This window comes from Hylobates moloch, unplaced genomic scaffold, assembly GCF_009828535.3.
Source record: "Hylobates moloch isolate HMO894 unplaced genomic scaffold, HMol_V3 SCAFFOLD_15, whole genome shotgun sequence".
Taxonomy (NCBI): Eukaryota; Metazoa; Chordata; class Mammalia; order Primates; family Hylobatidae; genus Hylobates; species Hylobates moloch.
In genome coordinates, this window is record NW_026652290.1 from 48,217,859 (window position 1) to 48,243,599 (window position 25,741).

Below are 25,741 nucleotides of genomic sequence, written 5' to 3' on the forward strand. Positions count from 1 at the left end.
CTGATTGTGTTTGACCAAGATCTAAAGGAAGTACAGCTGTAGAAATTTTATTTTATGCTTAGAAACAAAAGGATTTCTGTCCATGTGATCCAGACTTTTGGCTTTCTATCCTTCCTACAGGGACCAGTAAACAGTCCAATCAGTGTTCTTTTTGCCTTTTTTATTTCTTAACAGTGACCACATAGACACATACATAGGTTCTTTTTTTTTTTTTTTTTTTATACTTTAGGTTTTAGGGTACATGTGCACAATGTGCAGGTTTGTCACATATGTATCCATGTGCCATGTTGATTTCCTGCACCCATTAGCTCGTCATTTAGCATTAGGTATATCTCCTAATGCTGTCCCCGCCCTCCCCACCCCCCATCCCACAACAGTACCCGGAATGTGATGTTCCCCTTCCTGTGTCCATGAGTTCTCATTGTTCAATTCCCACCTATGAGTGAGAACATGCGGACACATACATAGGTTCTAAGACCCATATTCTGGACAACCTTAACTTCCCACTAGGCTCGAGCACTGCTGTCCTTTTAGTTCTGGGCAGGTGAACTGGGTCAGCAGGGAACAGCAGGTGAGATGTGCACAGTAAACACTTCCACAGCGCTTGCCACACACCCGGCATGTTCAAGGCGCTTTAATGTGCTAACTCAATCCTTGATACAATCCTAGGAAGTGGACCGGATTATTTTCATTTTAGAGATGAGGAGACTAAAGCACAGAGAAGTGGGGTGATGGGGCCAAAGCCAGGCTGAGCAGCAGTGCCGAGACTCAAGCCCACGTGTCCCTTCTTGAGGGCTGCTTCACAGCAGCCTGTGACACAGGAGATGTGGTGCAATGTAAATGTGATGGGTGGGGACTGCTGAATGCAACCTCCACTTTACAACCAGGATTTGAGTTAAAACAAAACAAATACACACACACACACACACACGGTGTAACAACAGGAAGAGGATTGCACCAAAAGACAAATACCTTTAAAGAGGTAAATTTTAAGAATTGCGGAAGTAGCAGACAAATTCAAAATCAGGTTAAGATTTTTTTCCCTTAGTTACTTTATTTAAAGATTAGAAAATAGGCTCTTGAGATTCAGTTAAAAAACAATATGCCAGGCACAGTGGCTCACACCTATAATCCCAGCACTGTGGGAGGCTGAGGCAAGAGGATCACTTGAGACCAGGAGTTTGAGACCAGCCTGGGAAACAAAGCAAGACCATGTCTCTAAAAAAAGAAAAAGAAAAAAATAAAATTGGGCCTGTCTCCCCAGCACAAGGGCACTGAGAAGTGCAGCTGGCAGGAGACAGACACCTTTTCCTTCTGTCAGCTGCACTGCTCCATCTAACATCCATGATATGTACATTATTCTGGGGTTGAAATCACTTGCAAGAAATGCCACTGATTATTTTTCCAAGCCCAGCTTCATGCAAAGAAACGAAGAAAAGTTAACTGCACAGAAAGATAAGTCAAAAGTTCTTTATATTGACATAATTTACCTGAGAGAGGGAGGTCAGGAAGGTCCAAGCGTTGAGTCACCCCTCTGCTGGCTGACCGCACACTGCTGTAAGTCGAAAGCCTCTGTAAAAACCAAGGGGACACCAGCATGGTGAGCTCGTAACATCAAGAATAGCACAAACACAGATGTGTGTGTGTGCATGCGTGTGTGTACAATAGTTCTTAAACACAGTGGAATAACCAGGGGAGTTTTTAATTAACTCATTTATTTGAATAGGTAATACATGAAATAGACACCATCCTCAAAAGCAATAAAAAAGGCAAATAATGAAGAGAAAGTCTCCTTTTCCTTCCCACCTCCTAGTTCTTCTCTCCAAGGGCAATCATTATTAATTGGCTTTGTGAATATCTTTCCTGGAATGTTCTATGTATATTCAAGGATGTGTGTATAAGTATTCTATTTTTAATGGTTAATAGGTATACGAAAAGATGCTCAACATCACTAATCATCAGGGAAATGCAAACCAAAACCACAGTGACACGCCACCTCACGTTTATTAGGAAGACCATCATCAAAAAAAAAACTGAAAAAGAACAAGTGTTGGTGAGGAGGTAGAGAAAATGAAACTCCTGTGTACTCTTGGTGGGAATGTACAATGGTGCAGCCATTGCGGAGAACATTATAGAAGTTCCTCAAAAAATTAAAAATAGTACTACCAAATGCTCCAGCAATGCCACTTCTAGGTATTTACCCAAGAAAACTGAAAACAGGATCTCAAAGAGATACTTGCACTCTCTTGTTCAATGCAGCATAATTCACAACAGCCAAGACGTGGAAGCAACCACAGTGTCCACCACGAGATGAACGGATAAAGCAAATGTGGCATAGAATATACAATGGAGTATTATTCAGCCTTAAAAAAGAAGGAAATCCTGTCCCATGCTACAACATAAATGAGTCTTGGAGACATTATGCTAAGTCAAATACACCAGTCACTGAAGGACAAGAGCGGCATAACTCTATGTACGTGAGGAATCTAAAGTAGTCAAAATCACAGAAGCAGACAGCAGGGTGGTGGCTCCCAGAGGCCTCAGGGAGGGGAAGTGGGGAATTGTTCCATAGATACAGAGTTTCAGTCAGGCAAGATAAAACAGTTCTAGAGGACAGAAAGATGGCAACAAGAGACACTGGGGAGTGCTAGAGGAGGGAGAAGCAAGCACTGAAAACCTGTTGGGTACTATGCTCACTACTTGGGTGATGGGATCAATCATACCCCAAACCTCAGCATCCCACAATATATCCATGTAACAAATCTGTACATGTACACCCTGAATCTGAAATAAAATGTGAAATTAAAAAAAAATTTTTCTAGAGACCTGCCATACAATATTGTGCTTCTAGTTAACAATACTTAAAAATTTGTTAATAGGGTAGATTTCATGGTGTATTTTTTTACTGCCATTTAAAAAAGCATTTCAGAATGCAAGTAAGCATGATATTATTCAAGGAAAAACCTTGAAAAACACCCTCTGTTTTTCTAAAAACACAGCTGTTATCATAGCATTACATTGTTTTGTACACTATTTTGCTTCTTTCACTTACTGTATCTTAGAGGCCATTCTACACCCACCATCACCCACCATCTTGGCAGCTTCCTATAAGAAGTGTCACAAGAGGCCAAGCAAGTGGCTCTGGGGCCAGATGGCACCACCCACCTGTGAGACTCTGGGTTACTTAATTTTCTGTGCCTTATTTTCTTTATCTATAAAATGGCAACGATACTAAAGGTACTTACCTCAGAGGGTTATGGGAGGATTAAATGAGTTAAATCCAGTTAGAACAATCAAAACACAGCCCAGCAGATGGTAAGCATTCAGTAGATCTTAGTTTTTTCATTACCATAATTTATTTTACTGATTCTCTATTGATATTGATATTGATATTGATATTAGGAACAATGCTGCAATGAACAACCTGATACATTTGCCTGTGCAGGGCCATTCTGAGGCTTTCCAGAACATTATTTTCTCTTAGAGGCTCTACTTCATAGCATATTAAACACAATTCCATGTATCCACATCCCACAGAAATATAATGGTCATGGTATAGTTTTCAAAAGTAGTTTTAAATCTTGCTTTTGAAGTTGGCTGAACAAAAGTGACAATATGGGGCATTACTATCCCATTCACAATCCTGTGGGAAAGCATCCAATATTTCACCATTAAGTTTGATGTTTGCCGTAGATATCTAATACAGACCCTTTATCAGATTAAAGACTTTCCCTTCTATCCCTAGTTTTCTAAGAATTTCCATCAAGAAAGATATTAATCTTTATCGACTACATTTTCCTGCCACCTACTAAGATGACCATATTTTTTTTTTTTTTTTTTTGAGATAGAGTCTTGCTCTGTCGCCCAGGAGTGGAACAGCAACGATCTCAGGTCACTGCAACCTCTGCCTCCTGGGTTTAAGCCATTCTTGTGCCTCAGCCTCCCAAGTAGCTGGGGGTTACAGGCATGCACCACCACGCCCAGCTAATTTTTGTATTTTTAGTAGAGATGGGGTTTTGCCATGGTGACCAGAGTGGTTTTGAACTCCTGGCCTCCAGTGATCCACCTACCTTGACCTCCCAAAGTGCTGGGATTATAGGCATAATAAGCCACTGCACCCTGCCGACCATATTCTTTTTATACCTTTGTTAATGTGGTGAATTACTCTGGTTGGCTTCAATAGTTAAAACCACCTTCCATTCCTGGAATAAACCCAACATGACATGATCTTTTTCATGTATCTCTGAATAAGGTTTTCCAAGATTTTGTTGAGGATTTTTGCAAAGAGGTTCGTGAGAAAGACCTTTTAATTTTCTTGTCTATTAATGTTCTTGTAAGCATTAGGGATCAAAGCTATGCTGACCTCTTTCCTAGTCTCTGAATTTACGTAAGATTGACATTACTTCTTCCTTAAATGTTTGGGAGGTTTCATGGTGAAGCCACAAGGGCCTGGCATTTCTTTTAAGGAAAAGATATAAACTATAGGTGATTGAGATTTTCTACTACTCTCTCCTACGTAAGTTTAGCACGTTAAATTTTTCTAAGATTTTGACCATTTCATCAATATTTTCTAATTTATAGCACAAAGTAGTAATATATGATATTCTCTTACTATTGCTTTAATAATTATGAAATCTTTAGTGATGTACCCATTTACAAATTCCTGATACAGGTAATTTTGCATTAGCTTTTCTTGTCAGAGGTTTTGAATTTTAATAGTCTTTTAAAAGAACAAACTACATGCAGAGCTCCTTTAAATAGTCTTTTCACTGCAAGTATCCTAGGAAAAAACATCTGATTTTGTTGGACTGAAAGCATCTTTCTTTTGTGTTCACCTTTGCAGGGTATTTTCACTAGGTACAGAACTTTGAAGCATATTTTCATGAGGTAAAGGAAAGCAGGTGTTTTATTTCAGCATTTTGCAGATGCCATTGCATTGTCTTCAGGGCTTTCATCATTTTTCTTGAGAAGAAAGATGCCAGTTTTGCTCTTGCTCCTTGGACATTAAGGTGCCTTTTCTCTTTTGGGTGCTTTTAGGATGCTTTCTCTTTCATTTCCAGCAGTTTTAACCTCATGTGTCTGGGTGGTTTTCTTTGTACTTATCTCACTTAGGGTTCTTATTGTTTCTTGAATCTGGACTTGACATCTTTTATCGGTTTTGGGAATTCTTGATCATTATCCCTTCCAATATTGCTTCTGCCCTTTTTCTCCCCTTTTGGGGACTCCAACTACATATGAGATCTTTTTATTCCATCCCATATGTTTCTTATGTCCTTTTCTCTATTTCCTATCCTTTTTCTCTGTGCTTCAGTTCAGATATTTATACTGACTTGTCTTCAGTTCTTTAAGCCTCTCCTAAACTGTTTAAGCTACAGCTAAACTTTATTAAGTCTTTAATTCAGGTATTTTATTTTTAAGTTATAAAATCTCTAACAGATTCTTTTTTATACATTGCGGTTTTCTGCTGAAATTGTCTACCTTGTCACTTATTTTACTGACAGCATTAATCTCAGTTGTTTTAGGGTCTATGTCTACTAATATCAATATCTAAATCTTCTGTCTCTGTTTCTATTGTCTATTTTTTCTCTTGGCTTTTCATCATTTGGTATTATCTATTTGTATGCCTGGTTTTTTGTTTTATTTTATTTTAAGATGGAGTCTTCCTCTGTTGCCCAGGCTGGAATGCAGTGGTGCGATCTCAGCTCACCACAACCTCCGCCTCCTGGGTTCAAGTGATTCTCCTGCCTCAGCCTCCTGAGTGGCTGGGACAACAGGCACACACTACCATGCCCAGTTGATTTTTGTATTTTTAGTAGAGACAGGGTTTCACTATGTTGGCCAGGCTGGTCTCAAACTCCTGACCTCGTGATCTGCCTGCTTCGGCCTCCCAAAATGCTAGGATTACAGGCATGAGCCACTGCACCTGACCATGCTTGGTATTGTTTAAAGTTACTATATGACATTGTACTTTTTAAAATGTGGCTATAATTTAAGGATCTAGATGATGTAATTGTCCTCCAGAGAGTATTTAGTTCTGCTTCCAGAAGGCAGTTAAGATAGGGGAAGAACATCTAAATCCAAACCCATGTTTCTATGGGTTTTAAGACTGAACAAATAAAAGACTTCCTTAAGATATTTAGGGAGAATATTTTAATCATCTAATAGTTAGAAAAGACATTTTAAGGCAGGAAACAAAATAAAATCTTAAAACACAACACAAAAATGTAAAATTTCTCTTCAGTAAAAGATAACTATTAATATGACATTAAAAGATAACAAAGGTGGATAAGCTTTTTGCTGTGCTGCTGGATTCAGTTTGCCAGTATTTTATTGAGGATTTTTGCATCAATGTTCATCAAGGATATTGGTCTAAAATTCTCTTTTTTGGTTGTGTCTCTGCCAGGGCTTTGGTATCAGGATGATGCTGGCCTCATAAAATGAGTTAGGGAGGATTCTCTCTTTTTCTATTGATTGGAATAGTTTCAGAAGGAATGGTACCAGTTCCTCCTTGTACCTCTGGTATGATCAAGTGGGCTTCATCCCTGGGATGCAAGGCTGGTTCAACATATGAAAATCAATAAATGTAATCCAGCATACAAACAGAACCAAAGACAAAAACCACATGATTATCTCCATAGATGCAGAAAAGGCCTTTGACAAAATTCAACAACCCTTCATGTTAAAAACTCTCAATAAATTAGGTATTGATGGGACGTATCTCAAAATAATAAGAGCTATCTAGGACAAACCCACAGCCAATATCATACTGAGTGGGCAAAAATTGGAAGCATTCCCTTTGAAAACTGGCACAAGACAGGGATGCCCTCTCTCACCACTCCTATTCAACATAGTGTTGGAAGTTCTGACCAGGGCAATTAGGCAGGAGAAGGAAATAAAGGGTATTCAATTAGGAAAACAGGAAGTCAAATTGTCCCTGTTTGCAGATGACATGATTGTATATCTAGAAAACCCCATTGTCTCAGCCCAAAATCTCCTTAAGCTGATAAGCAACTTCAGCAAAGTCTTAGGATACAAAATCAATGTACAAAAATCACAAGCATTCTTATACACCAATAACAGACAAACAGAGAGACAAAGCATGAGTGAACTCCCATTCACAATTGCTTCAAAGAGAATAAAATACCTGGGAATCCAACTTACAAGGGACGTGAAGGACCTCTTCAAGGAGAACTACAAACCACTGCTCAATGAAATCAAAGAGGATACAAACAAATGGAAGAACATTCCATGCTCATGGGTAGGAAGAATCAATATCCTGAAAATGGCCATACTGCCCAAGGTAATTTATAGATTCAATGCCATCCCCATCAAGCTACCAATGACTTTCTTCACAGAATTGGAAAAAACTACTTTGAAGTTCATATGGAACCAAAAAAGAGCCCACATCACCAAGTCAATCCTAACCCAAAAGAACAAAGCTGGAGGCATCACGCTACCTGACTTCAAACTATACTACAAGGCTACAGTAACCAAAACAGCATGGTACTGGTACCAAAACAGAGATATAGATCAATGGAACAGAACAGAGCCCTCAGAAATAATGCCACATATCTACAACTATCTGATCTTTGACAAACTTGACAAAAACAAGAAATGGGGAAAGGATTCCCTATTTAATAAATGGTGCTGGGAAAACTGGCTAGCCATATGTAGAAAGCTAAAACTGGATCCCTTCCTTACACCTTATACGAAAATTAATTCAAGATGGATTAAAGATGTACATGTTAGACCTAAAACCATAAAAACCCTAGAAGAAAACCTAGGCAATACCATTCAGGACATAGGCGTGGGCAAGGACTTCATGTCTAAAACACCAAAAGCAATGGCAACAAAAGCCAAAATTGATGAATGGGATCTAATTAAACTAAAGAGCTTCTGCACAGCAAAAGAAACTACCATCAGACTGAACAGGCAACCTACAAAATGGGAGAATTTTTGCAACCTACTCATCTGACAAAGGGCTAATAACCAGAATCTACAATGAACTCAAACAAATTTACAAGAAAAAAAGAAGAACCCTATCAAAAAGTGGGCAAAGGATATGAACAGACACTTCTCAAAAGAAGACATTTATGCAGCCAAAAAACACATGCACAAATGCTCATCATCACTGGCCATCAGAGAAATGCAAATCAAACCCACAATGAGATACCATCTCATGCCAGTTAGAATGGCCATCATTAAAAAGTCAGGAAACAGGTGCTGGAGAGGATGTGGAGAAATAGGAACACTTTTACACTGTTGGTGGGACTGTAAACTAGTTCAACCATTGTGGAAGTCAGTGTGGCGATTCCTCAGGGATCTAGAACTAGAAATACCATTTGACCCAGCCATCCCATTACTGGGTATATATCCAAAGGATTATAAATCATGCTGCTATAAGGACACATGCACACATATGTTTATTGCGGCACTATTCACAATAGCAAAGACTTGGAACCAACCCAAATGTCCAACAACGATAGACTGGATTAAGAAAATGTGGCACATATACACCATGGAATACTATGCAGCCATAAAAAATGATGAGTTCATGTCCTTTGTAGGGACATGGATGAAACTGGAAACCATCATTCTCAGTAAACTATCTCAAGGACAAAAACCCAAACACTGCATGTTCTCACTCATAGGTGGGAATTGAACAATGAGAACACATGGACACAGGAAGGGGAACATCACACACTGGGGACTGTTGTGGGGTGGGGGGAGGGGGGAGGGATAGCATTAGGAGATACACCTAATGCTAAATGATGAGTTAATGAGTGCAGCACACCAACATGGCACACGGATACATATGTAACAAACCTGCACATTGTGCACATGTACCCTAAAACTTAAAGTACAATAAAATAAAAAATAAAAAGATAACAAAGGTAATACAATTACATATGAAAAAATGTTAAAAAGCACAATATATCAATACTTCTTACAAAATGTAAAAAGACTAACACTTCAAAAGAAAAGCAGGCAAAGTATGTAAGTTTCCATACAGACACACAAAAGATAAATGGCCTATAATCATATGAATCATACCACCTTACTGACAAAGTAAAACAAGATATTGTTCATTTACTTGATCTTCAAAATTTATAGACAGTGTCAAAATTCTTGGAAAATAGTACTGTGAGCGGGAGGGCAAACTGAAGGGCAATGTGTCTATCAAGTTTTTCAACATGCTGGGAAAGGCCAAATACACTTCCTTTTCTAGGACTCCATTTTCCTTTACTAGGAATCAATTTGTAGAAGATCTCAAGATGGGCTCACTCAACTCCATCCTCATCTCTTTGTAGGGTGACTTATTGAACTATAAGGGACTGGGAAGCTAAAGGGTGTACTTGGCAAACTCCTTTAAAGCTTGGCTCATCAAGTGGCCTAGCTTCTGTCAAACAGGCCCCCTCTCAGAGGATCTGGAAGCTGCAAGGGAGCATAAGGCTTCCCTTCTGCAGCTTCTCCTGGTAAACATGGCTGAGAAGGCATTCGCTGTTCTGTGGCAGGGGAGCAGAGGTTCTGGGGTGTTCCTTCGTTTTCTGGTCAGTATGGGGCAGGCACAGAGCGTGCTTTTCTGGCATGGACTGCACCTGTGGCAGTGTAGTCACGAGGCCGATCCTAGATCTTGGTAACAGTGGCAGTCCTCGGTAAGCACCTAGAGAAAGACTCCCCAATTCTGGCAGAAACAGAAGCTCCTTTAATGGGCCAACTTTCAGATGCTCTGGGAACCTTTCCTGGAAGCTCAGTGCAGCCTAGACCTTTCTCCAGCCCTCAGTACCAAAATCCCTGTATTAAATTCCTTTCTGCTTAACTACAGTGATCTCTGATATTTACAAATGAATCTTGATATACCCTTATTTAAAAAGTAGCCCCTTAAGTGGTCAAAAATTTCTATCAGTATCTTCACTGTATTATTTTTTGTAATAAGTTAAATCCAAAAAAACCTAACTTCTATCGGTAGAAGAGTGGCTAAATAAATCACCACATATTATGTAATCTTTTATAAAAAGAATAGTTTCTGCAAATGTTAAAATTTGAAGACATATTCCTTCATTCGTTCAACAAATATTTATTGAACTTCTACTACAATGTGGCCATGTGCCAGCCAGTGTTACAGACAAGAGATAAAACAGCAAGCAAAATGAACAAAAACATCTGACCTCATGAAGCTTACATTCCGATGATAAGGTGAAATAAGTATTGGAATAATGCATAGTGTAATCCAATTTACAAAACACATACTCTACACACACACACATAGACACACGGACACTAATACGTGTAAAGAAAAACATCTAGAGGGATACACAGCAAACTATAAGCAGTGGTTATTTCTGGGGCTCATCTACCTGCATTGGAGAGACAGCAGCTGCTGGAGCAGTCCTCACTGGTATCCCACTTAGGGGACTTCTGGGGGCCTTATGGACAGAAATATTCTGTCCAGCTCCACCTGCCAAGAAAAAACATGGGAACATTTATATGTTGTTCCACTTCAAAATAGCATATAGTTGTTCCTGATTTCTGGTTACTTTTTTTGGTGGCTTAAGGAGTATACGTGTTTAGTGTAATATTTACTCTATTATCCTTTTCTTCTCTGGACTAGAGCTGCATTGGGGAAACGAGGGAAGATTTAGCTGAGTGGAGGTCAGTCTGAGATGAAGGATAGCTGAGCAAAAAGAAACTGTATAAATAATGAGGTGCCTAGAGAAGAAAGGAACAGAAAAGTTCTTGTATGAATTGTTAATTCATTTTCTGTCTTCACAGACATGAAAGGCTTTCATGTCTTTGAATATGTAGAGTCTAGTCTTAATCTAATTTAGGTGCAAACAATTTTAGCAGAGACAATCAGGTACATCCTAGGATTAACTTTTACTACAGTCTCCCAATACAATGGCATGTTTGTTGCAGTCTGGGGAAGAAAGATATTATTACTGTAGGGAGATGCACATTCTGTTTCTTCTATTTGCTATGTTTATGTGTACAGTATATATATGAAGTATAGCTACACATCTTTCTCATATAGAAAGATAAGCATGACTAAAGGGGAATTGTGAGACCATCAGACAATACCAGGAAAAGCTGGGAACACACCTATATCAGGAGTGACAGATTAGCACAGGTGCTCACGTACAAGACCAGGTAGAAAAACGTCTAGCAGGTTGCAAGATGGGGATGGCCAGGGGTGCCTACAAGAGGGCCAGGTGCACAGATGTGATGTCTCGTTTCCTAGCAGATGAAGTCTCCAGCTGACCCTCATAATTCTCATGAGATGACAAAAAGGCAAATAGTAGTGACCTGAATTTAATGGCAATGAGAGGCAGAAAAGAAAAGTAGCAAGGCGGGAACTGGATAGAAGGAAGCAGTAGAGAGGAAGAGGCTGCATTTGTGTTATTCATGAGCCAGGCTCTCCATCAGTGCCTCCCTCAGCCAGGCTCCTGCATGCAGTGGCTTCACGTGGTAGGACCTGGAAAGCGCCCTTGTGGTTGTAACAACATAGGGCCAGGGTGGAGTAGAGATAGCAGACATATCAAATGTCGGGCCAAAGTTTGAATTTGGAGCTTTGCTTATAGAAAAAAGGATTAAATACCTGGGCGTCCCAAGTCAAATGACTTGATAAGTGACTTAACGGTGGTTGCTGACTCTGGGGGTGTTGGAGATGTTCTGCTAACACAGACACCAGGCCACCGACCAGTAGCATCGACCTCAGAGGGCTCTGGCTCTTCATCCACAGGTCTGTATGGCAAAGAGCAAATCAGATTGAAAAGGTGGAGGACATCCCCATGGGATAAAAAGACACAGAGGAAAACAGAACTGGAGAAAATAAACGAAGCTGGAAGGGAAATTCTGAATTTAACATCCTGTTTTCTCTACCAGTTTGCATCTTTAGGAAATAATGTAGGCACTGCTCTCAATTTTTAAAGAGCTGTTTTCTTGGGAAATGGTCAGAAATAATTATTTTTATATGTAGAGTGACTTGGTATTAGCTCTAAATAAAAAGTGTGTATGGCTACTCTGCAAATTGTGCATTTTTTGTGAAAAAATGCAAATGTTATTGATCGTAAATATTTCACCTACTGTCAATGGTGAATGCAGTGGACTGGCTGCCGACATGTGCTCCAACCCCCATGCAGTACACAGAGTTTGGAAAGATGAAATCTCACAGCTCTCCTACAGATGGGATTTTGGGTGTGATTTAAGTTCCACCAATCAGAAAGACTTGGGCAAGGCCTGGAGTGGGACCTGAATCAGAGGAAGAGAGGCAGGGCACCGGGCATTCACTATGTAGACAGAGACTGTAGCAGAGACAAGATGCTATGGTGCTGGCAACTGTGGTGGCAGCTTTCCAACTGGGTCGGCAGCTTTCTGAAGCTAAGGCTCCTGTCCTGGTGGAGGGAGTAGGTTCCCTGGTGGTCCAGTTCTGTGTGGAGACTTTGGGAGCTGCTCCTGGAAGCTCAGCCTTCCCAACAATTCTGCAAACCATTTAACACCTTTCTGCCTAAGCCAACGAGAGTGCAATCCATTATACACAACAGAATCCTGATTCAGACACTCTGCCTTCTAAGCATAAGAATGGTAACAGCACTCTAAAATCACACTGCAATTCTGCATAAGGTGAAGCTCCTGCTCTCACCCAAGTGTCCTGGTGTGTTCTTCATGAGGCTTCTAGACTCATAGAAAGTATTCTATCATAGATCACTGACCCAATCCTCAATCCTCTCATGCGTGGCTTCCTCATCTAGGGGACTTTGGCATGTCATGTGATCTCCCTGTGACCGAGCCAAGACAAGAACTCCCAACCTTCTCATTGCTAAATCACTGCTGTCTTCATTGTATCATATTGCCACAGCTGTTTTGCAAGCTGACTAATTTATGAGAATAGTTCAAACAATGTTTCTGGAAGTATATTTCAATAAGGTCGGTGGAAGTTTAAAATAAATCAGTAAATAAAACAGTTACTTACTGATCATTTTGAAATTAATCTAGCTACTCATAAGCTTCTGCTGTTGAATTTATTTGTCCTTAATTCTCTAAGCTTTCTTCTGTTGCTCTATAAATAACATGAATAGAATAAATTTAAGGGAAACAAAACTTAAAACAGTTAAACCACACTGCCTTACAATCTTCACTCCACACTCCCTTCTTACGAATGAAAAAAAAATCAGTAAACTGAAAACTTCATTGGAAGAAACTATCAGGCACTTCAGAAATTGCAGGAGGTTGGGTTTTTAAAATAATTTTTAAAGGTTTATTGAGAGGAACTGGTTTTCATACTTTCCCATACAATAAAATCAGGTGGCAGAAATGCAGAAAGAAAAAGAAATCAGGTCAGGTTTGAGCAGAAAATAATTTCCTCTGTCTGTGCTAGCCATTCTCATGAAGATCATCAACAAACGAAATGAGCCACCTTTTTTTTTTTCTGAGACAGAGACTCGCTCTGTCGCCCAGGCTGGAGTGCAGTGGTGCAATCTTGGTTTACTGCAACCTCTACCTCCCAGGTTCAAGCGATTCTAATGCCTCAGCCTCCTGAGTAGCTGGGACTACAGGCGAGCACCACCACACATGGCTAATCCTTCGTATTTTTTTTTTTTAGTAGAGATGGGGTTTCGCCATGTTGCCCAGGCTGGTCTCAACCTCCTGAGCTCAGACAATCTGCCTGCCTTGGCCTCCCAAAGTGCCAGGATTACAGCATGAGCCACTGCGCCTGGCCACCTTCTTACCAGTCCATTAAAATGACTCAGTACCAAAGGCCTCCAAGGACAATCATTTTAAATAATTCATTTTACATTTCATTCTTTGACAATTTAATAAGAACAAAATGGAGAAGCCTACATTCTGCTGAGGTTATTCCTTTCAGTTATCTAAATTTATCTGCAATTCAAAATATCAAATGATAAATTTCAAAAGCAAGGCCACAACAATCAATTACCTCTGCCTTCAGGTATCCAAAGACAATATTTCAAACACTCAGTCTACTTGGCTAGAACAGTAAGAGTCAGTATGAGAAAACCCTGTATAATTTGAGAAGAGAAATACCCATTGTGTTATGTAACAGTGGTGTGTGTGTGTGTGTGTGTGTGTGTGTGTGTGTGTTTATGTGTGTCTGTGTGTCTCTCTGTGTGTGAGGGATTCACAAAACAAAGCCTGAATTGAATAACCAAAGAAAATGGTTATTAAGAATGCTATTGGCTTATTAGTATGTACTATAATCATAAATGAGGTTGAAAATCCTTACACCAGCCTATTTTAGAATTGGCTGGGATCAATTAGTAACAGCTCAGCCATAAATGAAGTATTACATTTCCTCTGTTCCAAGGAAGAATAAAAACTCTGTATTCTATAATGAATATTAAAAAATATTTAAGCATACAGCCAGGTATGTCTCAGCATTAAATAAAAGAAAAACTGCAAGGTACCACTACAGGAGAAACACTTGTTCAAGGCTTGCTACTGCCTGTAAGGCTGATGTTAGATTCTAAAGTCAACCTGTAAAGTAACAGTCACACATGTAGTCAAATAAGCCATGAAAATAACTTGAGTCACTCAAAAGTACATGCTTTTGTAAACACGACTGTTTACAAACACACCAACTCTCCAGAAGTCTCACATACTTGCATTCCCTCCAGCATTTCCTGGTTGGCTCTTTCTTCAGTTACATCACAGATTAAATAGCTGCTTAGTGTTTAAGGGTCACGCTTAAAACAACAAAAATGAAGCATGTATTCTACCTGCTCCCAGCATATAAAACTATGATAATAATCAATAATTTCAGCAAAACAAATATGTGTATAACTTCACTGTATATGCCAAGCACAGTACCATGTGTCTTAAAAACATTATCTAATTTAATTTTCAACAAAACTCCTAGATATTATTATCCCTTATTTTAGAGGAAAATTTGACCATGGTCACATGATTCATGAATGGTGAATCTGGGATGCAAATCCAGCTCTGGCCATGCCTTTCGCAAATTTTCTATAATGCATAAATGTTCTGTGAGAGGTATACAAGGTTCTAGAAATAATACTGATGGTATTTCTTCCTAAAATTTAAGTACATTTTAAAAATACTACCAAGTTATTTCAGTGCTCCTATCTTTATACAATAATCTGCTCTTAAAAGGCGGCAACCCATACTACAGAACGACAGTTGCAGGCCAGACCGCCTAATGCTGTGTCACACACAGCAGGTGATGCACACTCCATAAGCAGGCAGTGTCTCCATGGAGCACAGCAAGGCGCATGGCCCTCCTCACTGAATGTCGGTCTGCCTTCTATGCCTCACCTTGTCATTTAAGTACATATACATATATGTCTGTAATTATTTCCCTTTAAAACTTTTATTTAACCTCTCTAATTTGCTGCTTTCCTTGTTACGTTAGAGAACAGAGTTTTCAAACATCAGTGATGGTCTACAGCATTTACTTCCTAAAAACACCACTTTATGTCATTGTTCATTCTGATCCAGGAACAGGTGAGCTCCTGTACGTGATGATTTTTAAGGTATTCAAAGGTTAACTCCATTTGGGTAATGTTGTATGGCACCACTGCTACCTTCACAGTTGGCAGATTAATATTTGCGAAGAGGGCGGGTGGCGTGTCAACCACATGCTCACGCCTGCCGGTCTCTTTCCTGAACACCTGAACAAAGCCCAACCCCAGGCCTTTTGGTTAATCTCCCGAGACTCCCCTCTGCCCATCTAGTTTTGGACTATTCACCTGAAGTTTTTTACTTTTATGTCCTGCCTCTGTGCCTTTGCTCATTCTATGCCCTTGCCTGGAATGTAATTTTCTCTAAATACTTATTTTGCTTAAAACAAATCTAACAGAAGTTTTTCACTCTATTTGAAGACAGAAATTATGAAGTACTTTGTCTCTTAGGTGTCAAACAATATCTTCTAAATTTCACTTTCAAATTTCAATAAAAGCATATATAACAATAAAAACGAACAGGATAAGAAAGTAATTTGAACACCAGCATCTTAATCTACAAATCCCAACAAGAATCAAATAGTAAAAGTCCTGTAGTCGAGTATCATTGACGTGGCTTAGATTTTGAAGAATTTCTGCTAATAGAGTACATGGTCAGGGGAATGAAAATACAATACCAAGGGCTTTCCCCCAATTCCCTTCCAAAGAGAATGGAGATATGGGAAAACCCCAACTAATGTCCCCCAACCTAGAGGGCCAGGGCTGGAGAGGAGCACAAGAAGCCCAGAGAGATGCAGGGCATTTTGGCAAAGGATCAGGAACAAGAGGAATTTACATCCGAGAAGGCCAAGGTTGGTTTATCCCAGGCATAAAGGGCAGTAGTGACAAGGGGCAGGACAGGAAGAGCCACAGTGTGCACCTAAAATGGATGAAGGGCACGCAAACAGACCCAGAGAGCTGGTTGTGCGTTCCAGGCTCACCAGGCAGAGAAGAAACTGGGTACAGGTGAACTTCCCACTAGGCACTCACCTTTCTCTACCTGGGCTTCTGTACCTCCAAGTATGTAATATAAATGTACCTTCAAGAGCCTCCCAACACGTTTAAGTAATGAGAAGAAGATCAGAAGCATTGTCAGGCAAAGGCAGTGGATCTGAGCAGAATCCAGACACGGACCTGGGGCAAACATCAGACCCTGCCACACCTGGATCTGCTTCAGCAAGAGAAGGTGACAGGCAAAATCATGCCCTGCTCAATGCAAACAGTTCATAATACAAAGTGAAGGGGAAACTGCACTCAAGAGAGGACTGGCATTTGTAAATTCATGACTGGAAACAGAGTTCAACACTGATACTGTCTGCCTTAAAATTCAATAAAATAAAAATTTTAAATGAAAGGATGAGTTAAAAGTAATATAAGCAATCTAATAATCTATGAATATTTTAAAGCAGAGCTAACTCAGAAAGAAATGGGAGCACATCTAGGGCAGGTCTCTCTGAATGTGGATGACATAAACCGTGTAAAGGTGGGATTTCAATTCAGCGGACAAAGGATGACTCTGGCAATAAATAGCGCTACCCAGTGGGAGAAAAAGAACCACACCTCACATCAGATTAAATAAAGAGAGGTGGATTAAATGGCCTGCATAGGTGTGTGCATCAAGTAGATGAAGACATTTAATAGCACATTTGTATAATACTAGGGAGAAGGAATCTTAAAGAATGAAGGAAAACACTAACAGTTTACATTACATAAAAATATAAAATTTTCTATGATAAAGATAAAGCCACATCACATGAAAAATATGATAAAGATGATAAAGGCTCATAATATAGGGGATAAAACCACATCCCTAATAAAATACTGACTTATAAGCTGATGAGAAAAAAGCAATCAGCTCAGTGAAAAAGCAGGGAAAAGTTGCAAAACTAGTAATTCTTGGAAGAGAAAATGCAGTGGTTAGTAAACTGTATATACAAAGATGTGCTTAGAAAGGGCTGGGCATGGTGGCTCATGGCTGTAATCCCTGCACTTTGGGAGGTTGAATTGGGAGGATCACTTGAGCCCAGGAGTTCGATACCAGTCTCTCTGGGCAACATAGTGAGACCTTGTGTCTACAAAAAAAAAAAAAAAAAATTAGCTGGACATGGTGGTGTGTCCCTGTAGTCCCAGCTACTCAGGAGGCTGGGGTGGGAGGACTGCTCAAGTCCAGGAGGTTGAGGCTGCAGTGAGCCATGATTGTACCACTGCACTCCAGCCTAGGTGACAGAGTGAGGCCCTGTCTTTAAAAAAAAAAAAAAAAAAAAAAAAAAAGCTCAGCAAAATGCAAATTAAAGTGCTAATAAGATAGTATTTTTTTATTATCCTATTGGCAAAAATAAGATCAAAGCTCTCCACTACTGCTCAGGCTGTATAGAGATGGGCATGTTCAAGAGTGAAATGTCACAGCACTCAGGTGAGTAACTGGAGACATCTATTAAAATAAAAATGTGCATATACTTTAGAGCAGCAATAGTATTTTGAAAAACCCATCCTATAAAACTAAAACCACAACTACATAGGACTATATGAATAAGGACTGCTATCATAGCATTACTCATAAAGAAAAAAATTATAACCTTGTTGTGCATTAGTAAGACAATATTTTAATATTCCAGGACATGTCCTTCCTATGGAAGGTCATGTTGCTCTTAAAATAAGCTAGATTTCTATGTATTGATCTGGAAGGGTGCCTATGATATAATAAAATAAAAAGTAAAGGTGCAGAGTACTGAATAGAATATAATCCAATTTTTATTAAAAATATAAAAATGAACCCTATACATATTCATGAGTAAAGAAAAATGTACATGCTATTAACACTGATTTCCTCGCGGGTGGTACTGAGGGAGAAGAAAGAGTAATATTTTTCTTCACACGTCTCCATTTTGTTATTAGTATACCTAAATAATACTTCATAATTAAGAAAAACTCCAATACATTAAATCATCAATCTATTCATATTTAAATGTCAACAAAACACATCTAGACTTTAAGTCCATACTATATTTTCTGAGACCCTAGTTTTAAAAATTTATGCAAAATTAGCATTTTTACTCCATGCCCTTTTGTTCTGCTAATGAAATTGTTCATATTCCATGTCAACCTCCTATTTACAACTTACAGTCCAGCTTTTTTCTACCTCAAATTCTAGTTACTTGATGTGACTCTGAAGTTCTGAAACTGTATTCAGAAAAAAATGTAGAACAAAACGACATAAAGGCCCTGCAGAAACGTAGCTGGTGATTAAAACTAAGCAGCAGACGCTTCTATATAATAACATGTTTATTTTGCACTTCATAAATGCTTACAGATAAAAACATTCAACAGTACCTAATGACAGGTCAAAATATGGGATGCAAATACAGCGGTGCCTTTTAAGTTGAAGTTGCAGTTTTCTTATTGTTTATATTTGAAAACACCCAGCAAATGAATTTTAAATAATCCTAAGAACTCTGAATCTGAGGTAAAGAGCTCCCAAAATATAAATTTCAGTCCTATTCACAAGTATCTAAGTTATTTTTACAGAGAAGACCTCAATGTCTCTTCTCACGACAATTTTTCTAGTGATTCTGTGCTGTCCTGTTTGACAACCCAAAAGATCTTCCTGAGTTTAAAGAGCATTCCTGTTCCTAATTTTTCTTTTATTAGACAGTAACTCTTGTCTTGTCTCATCCTTTGGATAATGTCACTAATGGCTCCATGCTGTGTACACTGTGAACCAGTTCCTCACGTGAGAATTGCAGGAGGTTTCTGCCTGATGGAGGTTGCTGAACTGGATTTCGATCTTCACAAACACACATATTTCCAGAAGTTTAAAATCACATTTTGAATTGTGTATCACTCTGATTTGAACACTAAGTTTCTGGGGTGAGTTTCATCCATGAAACTTTGGTGCAGTTGTCATTCAATCGTTTTCCATTAGATTTCTATTGCCATTGTCACCGTGCTTACCTATCCGGCTTAATAACATCCTTTATGAGCAAACTTCTATTTATGTTTAACCCAGCAAGATTCTGGAAATCAACCCAAAGGTGATTTCCAAGCTTGGAGGCACCTTGTTTCAGACGAGGTAATGAAGTCAGACTCCGAGTGAAGGGGCTCAATCAAGACCCCACAGAAGGGGCTGGGCATGGGGTCTCAAGCCTGTAATCCCAGCACTTTGGGAGGCCGAGGCGGCCAGATCACTCGAGGTCAGGAGTTCGAGACCAGCCTGACCAACATGGTGAAACTGCGTCTCTACTAAAAATACAAAATTAGCCGGGCATGACGGCACATGCCTGTAATCCCAGCTACTTGGGAGGCCAGGGCAGGAGAATAGCTTAAACCCAGGAAGTGGAGCTTGCAATGAGCCAAGATCACACCACTGCACTCTAGCCAGGGCAACAAGAGTAAAGCTCCAACTCGCCGAACCTTCTGACTTCTTCGGAATATGACATCACGCAGATGGCTTTCTATTTTGCCTTGAGTAATGTGAATTCCAAGATGATGAGACACCACAATCAAAAGGAAGCAGAGAAATGAACACCAAAAAGTAGAACTTGAGCCTTAGGGTCTGGGCGCGGTGGCTCATGTCTGTAATCCCAGCACTTTGGGAAGCTGAGGTGGGGATCACCTGGGGTCAGGGGTTCGAGACCAGCCTGGCCAACGTGATGAAACCCCATCTCTACTAACAATACAAAAATTGGCTGGGCGTGGTGGCAGGCGCCTGTAATTCCAGCTACTTGGAAGGCTGAGGCAAGAGAATCACTTGAACCCAGGAGGCAGAGGTTGCAGTGAGCTGAGATCGCATCATTGCACTCCAGCCTGGGCAACAAGAGTGAAACCCTGTCTCAAAAAAAAAAAAAGAAAAGAAAACACACACACACACACAAAAACAAAAGAACTCGGGCCTGCACCATACCCAGCTCTGCATCTGATCTGCCACTGCACCCTTTCAGTACTCCAGCTGCAAATAGCTTTTCATAAGACTTGTACTTTGTTTTTTTCAGAACAACTTCATTTTATTCTCCAAATAAAAGATGGCTCAATCTTCTGAGGAAAAGCAAAAAGAGGGAAACATCATCTTTGATCATGCAGTGAGCTGATCCCAAAATGTGGACAAAAAGCAGAAACTTGACGGCAATGACTCTGAGAAAGAGAGAATGTCACAAGGAGACAACTGGGCTCTTTATAAAGAGGCAATTTCTCCTCTACACATTCCCCCTTTCATCTAGAGATGGCTGCGGCTCCCAATCATGGCAAGAGCTCGGCTGTCTTTCTTCCACCAAATGCTCTGCTATCTGACAGAGCCCAGGGAGCTGTGAAAATAGAAATGGGAGGGAGAGGCTGTAAAGGAGTTACCTAAGGCAATACAGTCTTAGTTCACAAACGCAAGAATTTCCAGCTTACACTGTCCCACAGGGAAAAGCTAATCTCCAGGATAAGCCAACAGATTTTAATTCCTACTGTTCCAATTTTTTGGAAGCCAAAGCTTTTCAGACATAAAAAAAAAAAAAAAAAAAAGGCAGACTGCAAATGCCTGTACTAGGCTCTTTCCACCAGAACTTCTCCAGCAAAGAACTGTGTGGTGAAGCAGAGATGTCCAGGATGAACACCACAAGGCCCCTCCAGAATTTACAGAGGCTCATGCTTCTCTCTACTGTCAAGGCCAAAAAACCTTCTTGCTTTTATAACTGCAACCTAAAAATCCTGAAGGCCTAAGAGAAGCTTATGTCCACATTGTTGAAATCTGTAAAATCGGGGGTCAGAGAACATGGAGGCAGACACAGCTCTTTAGAATTACAAACTGTGTGTCTAATGTCATAAATGTACATTTAAACTATGAAAAAAGAGTAATAGGTGAGTGAACAGATAATGCTGGCTGGAATAAGAGCACACTGAGAGGACCAGGTTCTGCATCAAAGGCCAAATTAAATGCTGGAGACCCCTGTCCATCATGCCGTCATGGGTGCTAAGGTGAGGTCTGTTCAGAAACTGCTAAAGAATCCTCAGGAGAACAGCCCCCCTCCACCTGGGAGAGGGGCTCAGTATCAGAGCATCTGTGGCAAGACAGCTGGAAAAGGGACCTTAAAGAATCTATACCTCCAACTTCCGCCCCGCCCCTCTCCATGGTAGCTGGAGAACACATGCTGAGCGGCTGTGACCCATTACAGCCATCAGAGCAACACAGAAGGCAGCACAGGCACACACAGTGACACTTGGGCTGACACGGATGTGCACACATGGAGTTAAGCCAATTCCAGTGGAGTCTGCACGTGCTGCGCTGCCACACTGCTCACCTCCAAGAGGCGACGATGCAAGAACTTGTGGTGCAGGCAAAACAAAACACATTCGAATCACAGACATTCTATTTAGAAACCAAGAGCATTAATTAGGCACAGATGTTAAGTGTGTTTAATTATCTCTTTTAAAGATTTTTTCCATGGATGTTTATTGGTGTTATATGACAAACACAGTAAGAATAAGTCACCCTAAAAGTAATGGCATTTGCTGTTTCAGAACAAGAGAAACAAATGCCACAAACACAGAGGTCTTTCCCTGATGCTGCTTGAGAAGCCTGTGCCACGCGCTGCTCATGAACCATGTCTTTCATTAGAAAGCTTGTATGTGGCACAATATATCATTACATTGAGCTGCCTGTGTTTTTTCTGATTTTGCCAGGCCCCAGGACTCAACTTTTCAGGAAAAAGATGTGATGGGTTCATTTCAGTGAGAGTTTTCATTTCAAAGCCTTTTTCTCAATTGGTAGTTTTCAAAACTGGGAGGAGCCAGAGCTGAAAAAGTTATTATCTTTTCATCTATTACATTATATGTGTCCAATGAAACAGATCAGTTTTAGGTCCCTAAAAACACAATGGCTTATTCACATTTCTGGAAGAGAAAGAGCAGGCTCACAAGCCACAACTAAGATATGGAGACGCCACTGTGTCAAAGAGGTTCAAAGTATTGCACCAGAATAACTCTAAGGCTGGCACTGGAGTTTCTTACTCTCCCACCAGGGAAAGGTCAGCTAACCAACCAGTCCAGAGAACAACAGAGCTTAAAAAGACCTCAAAAACGACCCCCTCTTCCCACCTCTTTTAACAGAGGCAAGATGCAGGGCTGAGAATGAGATGTTACCGGTTGGCTGCAAACCTGACACTGGGAATGAGATATTGCTGGTTGACTGCAAAGATGAGGCTACCGCCTTCCTTCCCCACATACCTTAACATCAGTTATTCTGACTCTGAAATAAAAATATATGTGAAAGTGTAACAGGACTTCAGTCCTGTTACATGGATGAGTTAGATAATATCCCACTGCTTAGTTACTGAGTTCCAGCAATGAATGCTGGTTTGCATTTCTGCCCGGGTGCTTCATCTCGTGCTTATCAGCCTGGCTGCAACCAACCCTGTGAGTGCCCATGGACACAAACAGAGCTTAAGAACCAGGTAATCTCATGTCGGGATCCAGGTGCTTTTTGGGTGATCTTACCTTCTCTCAGCCGTCCTTGAGGACCTCGTCAGAGAATGCTCTGCAAGTTCTTTGGCTGTGGCTGAACCAAGAATGACTTTTGAGTTCTCACTAGATGACTGTCAAAGTCAAATTGAGTTTCAATCAAGAACTCCTTCAGCCAAGATGGAAACACTAGGTGGCTTCCGGAGCTTTGAGGGTGTGAGTTGGTTTCAAGTCTTGCTCATGGGGTAGGTGCTGGAAGTGGCTGAACCATCAGCGACTAACTGCCATATAGTCAACTCTTTAGAGGGGGCAGCTTGCCAGAGAAGTGCAAAATCAGACAAGAAACCAGCATCATCGGCACTTGTCTGACTTCCTGCCAAATGCGTTGACAGACAGAAACGTTCTGATGCCTGATTTCAGTACCGTGACATGTTCTCATTGGTGTCCATTCTAAAATTTTGAAATGTTTTTTGATAAGGGATTAAACTGTTCGATTGGGAGGTAGGTTTGCAAATCACTGGAAAATCAAAAAAGAAACATTCTGTGCTTAAAAAAAAAAAAAGGTGACGTTAAGATTGAAGATGCAGGATGCAGCATAGGGAGTCCTAAACTGCCAGGACGTACACGGAGATTTCCTAGAATATCAGGGTTCACACTGCACAGTCTGGCCTGTGTCTCAGAATATATGTAAGAAACATGGCATCTCATACAAGAACCTGGCCTGTGTCTCAGAATATCCGTAAGAAACACAGTATCTCATACAAGAACCTATTCGGGGCCACCATAGAAACTCAGGACTTGTCTTTTACTATTTATCATTAAAATAACGTCCATGTGAAGCAACACAAGTTCTGACTCGGATTTTCTTCCAATGACAGACAATAGGGAAGCAAGACAGAGGCAAACAAACAAAAGCAGACACAGAGGCCACCCAGAACGGCCTCACTACTGTTTCAGTAGGGAACACTGTGAAATCTAGTTTTCCTATTCTCCCTCTACCTCCACTTAAAATTCACATCCTTTGGTGTCCAGAGGGTAGAGCTCTGTCTATAAAGTAATGACCTTGTCTGGCGCATGTGTAGTCCTAGTTAGTCAGGAGGCTGAGGCAGAAGAATCTCCTGGGCTCAGCAGTTCAAGTCCAGCCTGGGCAACATAGTGAGACCCCATCTCTAAAAATAAATAACTAAATAAAATAATGATCTTGATATTAATTTTTCAACAGCGAATTGTGGAGCTAGCTACATGTGATCTTCATCCTTCCCCAAAGGCCATTTTATGTAAAAGTTATAAACAAAGAAATAAGGAATTACTTGGAGCAGAATTGACAGGAGAATCACAGCTGAATTCTGAAAAATCTCTTTCCAGTGTCATGAAATTCATGATAACCAAACATCAGATCAAAAGGCTCATGAGCTAGCCACTGATCTTGGAAATATGTAAACACTAGGGCCAACTGATCAACATTCAAAACCCAGGAAATATGATCTAAAAAGACTATGTTTGATATTTGAGAGACACCTAAAAATTCAAAATCATTTCCTAATATCCAAGAATCTCAAAATTAAGGACACTGATTCCTCATTGGGTAAATATAATATTAGCTAAAGCAAAAAATGCTGTTTATAAATTTGTCTGTAAACCATCTAAATTTCAGATAATAATTAACATTGCATTCACTTTGGGAATACCTTCCTCTTAAATGTCACTGTTAGTAGAGCTCCCTGGGCTGATACACTGTGTGCTTCTCCCCATCAAGAGCAGAAGGGAATGTCACACATCAGCCAAATGCATGTTTTCCACTCTCACCCTTTTTTAATAAAGTAGGTATGTCAAGGCCTTTTGATGTAGCTCATGGGTGTTCTCAATAAGCAGGCACATCCTTGGGCCCGGAGAAATGTGTCCTTTTCTGGCGGCTCCTCCCCTCGGGAGTGATTCCAGCTTCTCCCACTGCATGGGAGTGACCTGTGCAAGGTGGTGGATTTGTATTTATTAGTGTGCACTCCCCTGCATTAATAAATACTAAGATTCAAGGAGCATTCTAGACAGGACTTCTATTCTTTAAGCCTAGCAGGATACTTGGCTAGAACTGGCCCTTCATATGTAAGTGAGAAGCTTAGCAGCCTCTCATGCTGCAGCATGGCAGGGACTGGGTACTGTACAGAATGTTCCTAGTGGTAAGGTGGTGCTAGTAATTCAGGGTGATCTCAGAAAGGAAATAGCAGAGCCTGGCACAGACATGAAGAGTCCAATCCCCACCAGGGAGCCCCATACATAGTGACTGAGAAGCAAGCATGGCCCTGGTGCCCACCAGACTCACGGAGGGGCAGCTCTGCTGGTGACCACCCTGCCGTGGCCCTGCACATCCCCCAGCTCCTTCTGCAACCGGGCATTCTTCTCCTCCTCCTCCAGCAGTTTCCTCTTCACAGTGCGCAGCTCCTGCTGGGCCTCACACTTGATGTCATTGGCCACCACCACTGCGGTCTGCAGATCCGCCTGGAACCGCCTCCATTCCTCGGTCTCCTCCTAAAAACGCCAGAGCCCATCCCTATGTCAGACGCCTGCCAGGGCCGGTGCCTGGGCAGGGACCCCAGAGTCCCCGTGTTGGTCACCAAGAAAAAAATGCCAGCAGTGTTTGGTGAGGCCCTGCTTTCACGGTGGCTCACTGCTAGGAAAAGGCACTGGTGGAATTACACCTTCAGGTTATGAGAGTTCTCCATCCTGACACCAAATGACTGCTTTGATTTTACTTCCTGCCAACAAGAATTTACAGTTCCAGGGCCCACCATGCCGTGGAAACGTTCCAAGAGAAAGCAGGATAGAGAGAGTGA

At 40.7% G+C, this 25,741-nt stretch overlaps 1 protein-coding gene across 8 annotated transcripts in view; it reads right to left on the reverse strand.

Moving 5' to 3' along the window:
• Positions 1 to 25,741, reverse strand: part of SPECC1 (sperm antigen with calponin homology and coiled-coil domains 1) — a 236,651-nt gene that overhangs the window by 66,691 nt on the left and 144,219 nt on the right. For 4 of the 8 annotated variants that reach the window (XM_058428274.1, XM_058428275.1, XM_032178850.2 and 1 more), the window contains 4 exons: positions 25,231 to 25,436; positions 11,597 to 11,742; positions 10,359 to 10,459; positions 1,491 to 1,572 (listed from right to left, as the gene is read on the reverse strand). In XM_058428274.1, the coding sequence (XP_058284257.1) occupies positions 1,491 to 1,572; positions 10,359 to 10,459; positions 11,597 to 11,742; positions 25,231 to 25,436 (535 nt within the window). Of the gene's footprint in view, positions 1 to 1,490; positions 1,573 to 10,358; positions 10,460 to 11,596; positions 11,743 to 18,202; positions 20,774 to 25,221; positions 25,437 to 25,741 lie in introns of those variants that run through there. The other 4 variants (XM_032178858.2, XM_032178862.2, XM_032178860.2 and 1 more) reach the window with 3 other exon arrangements.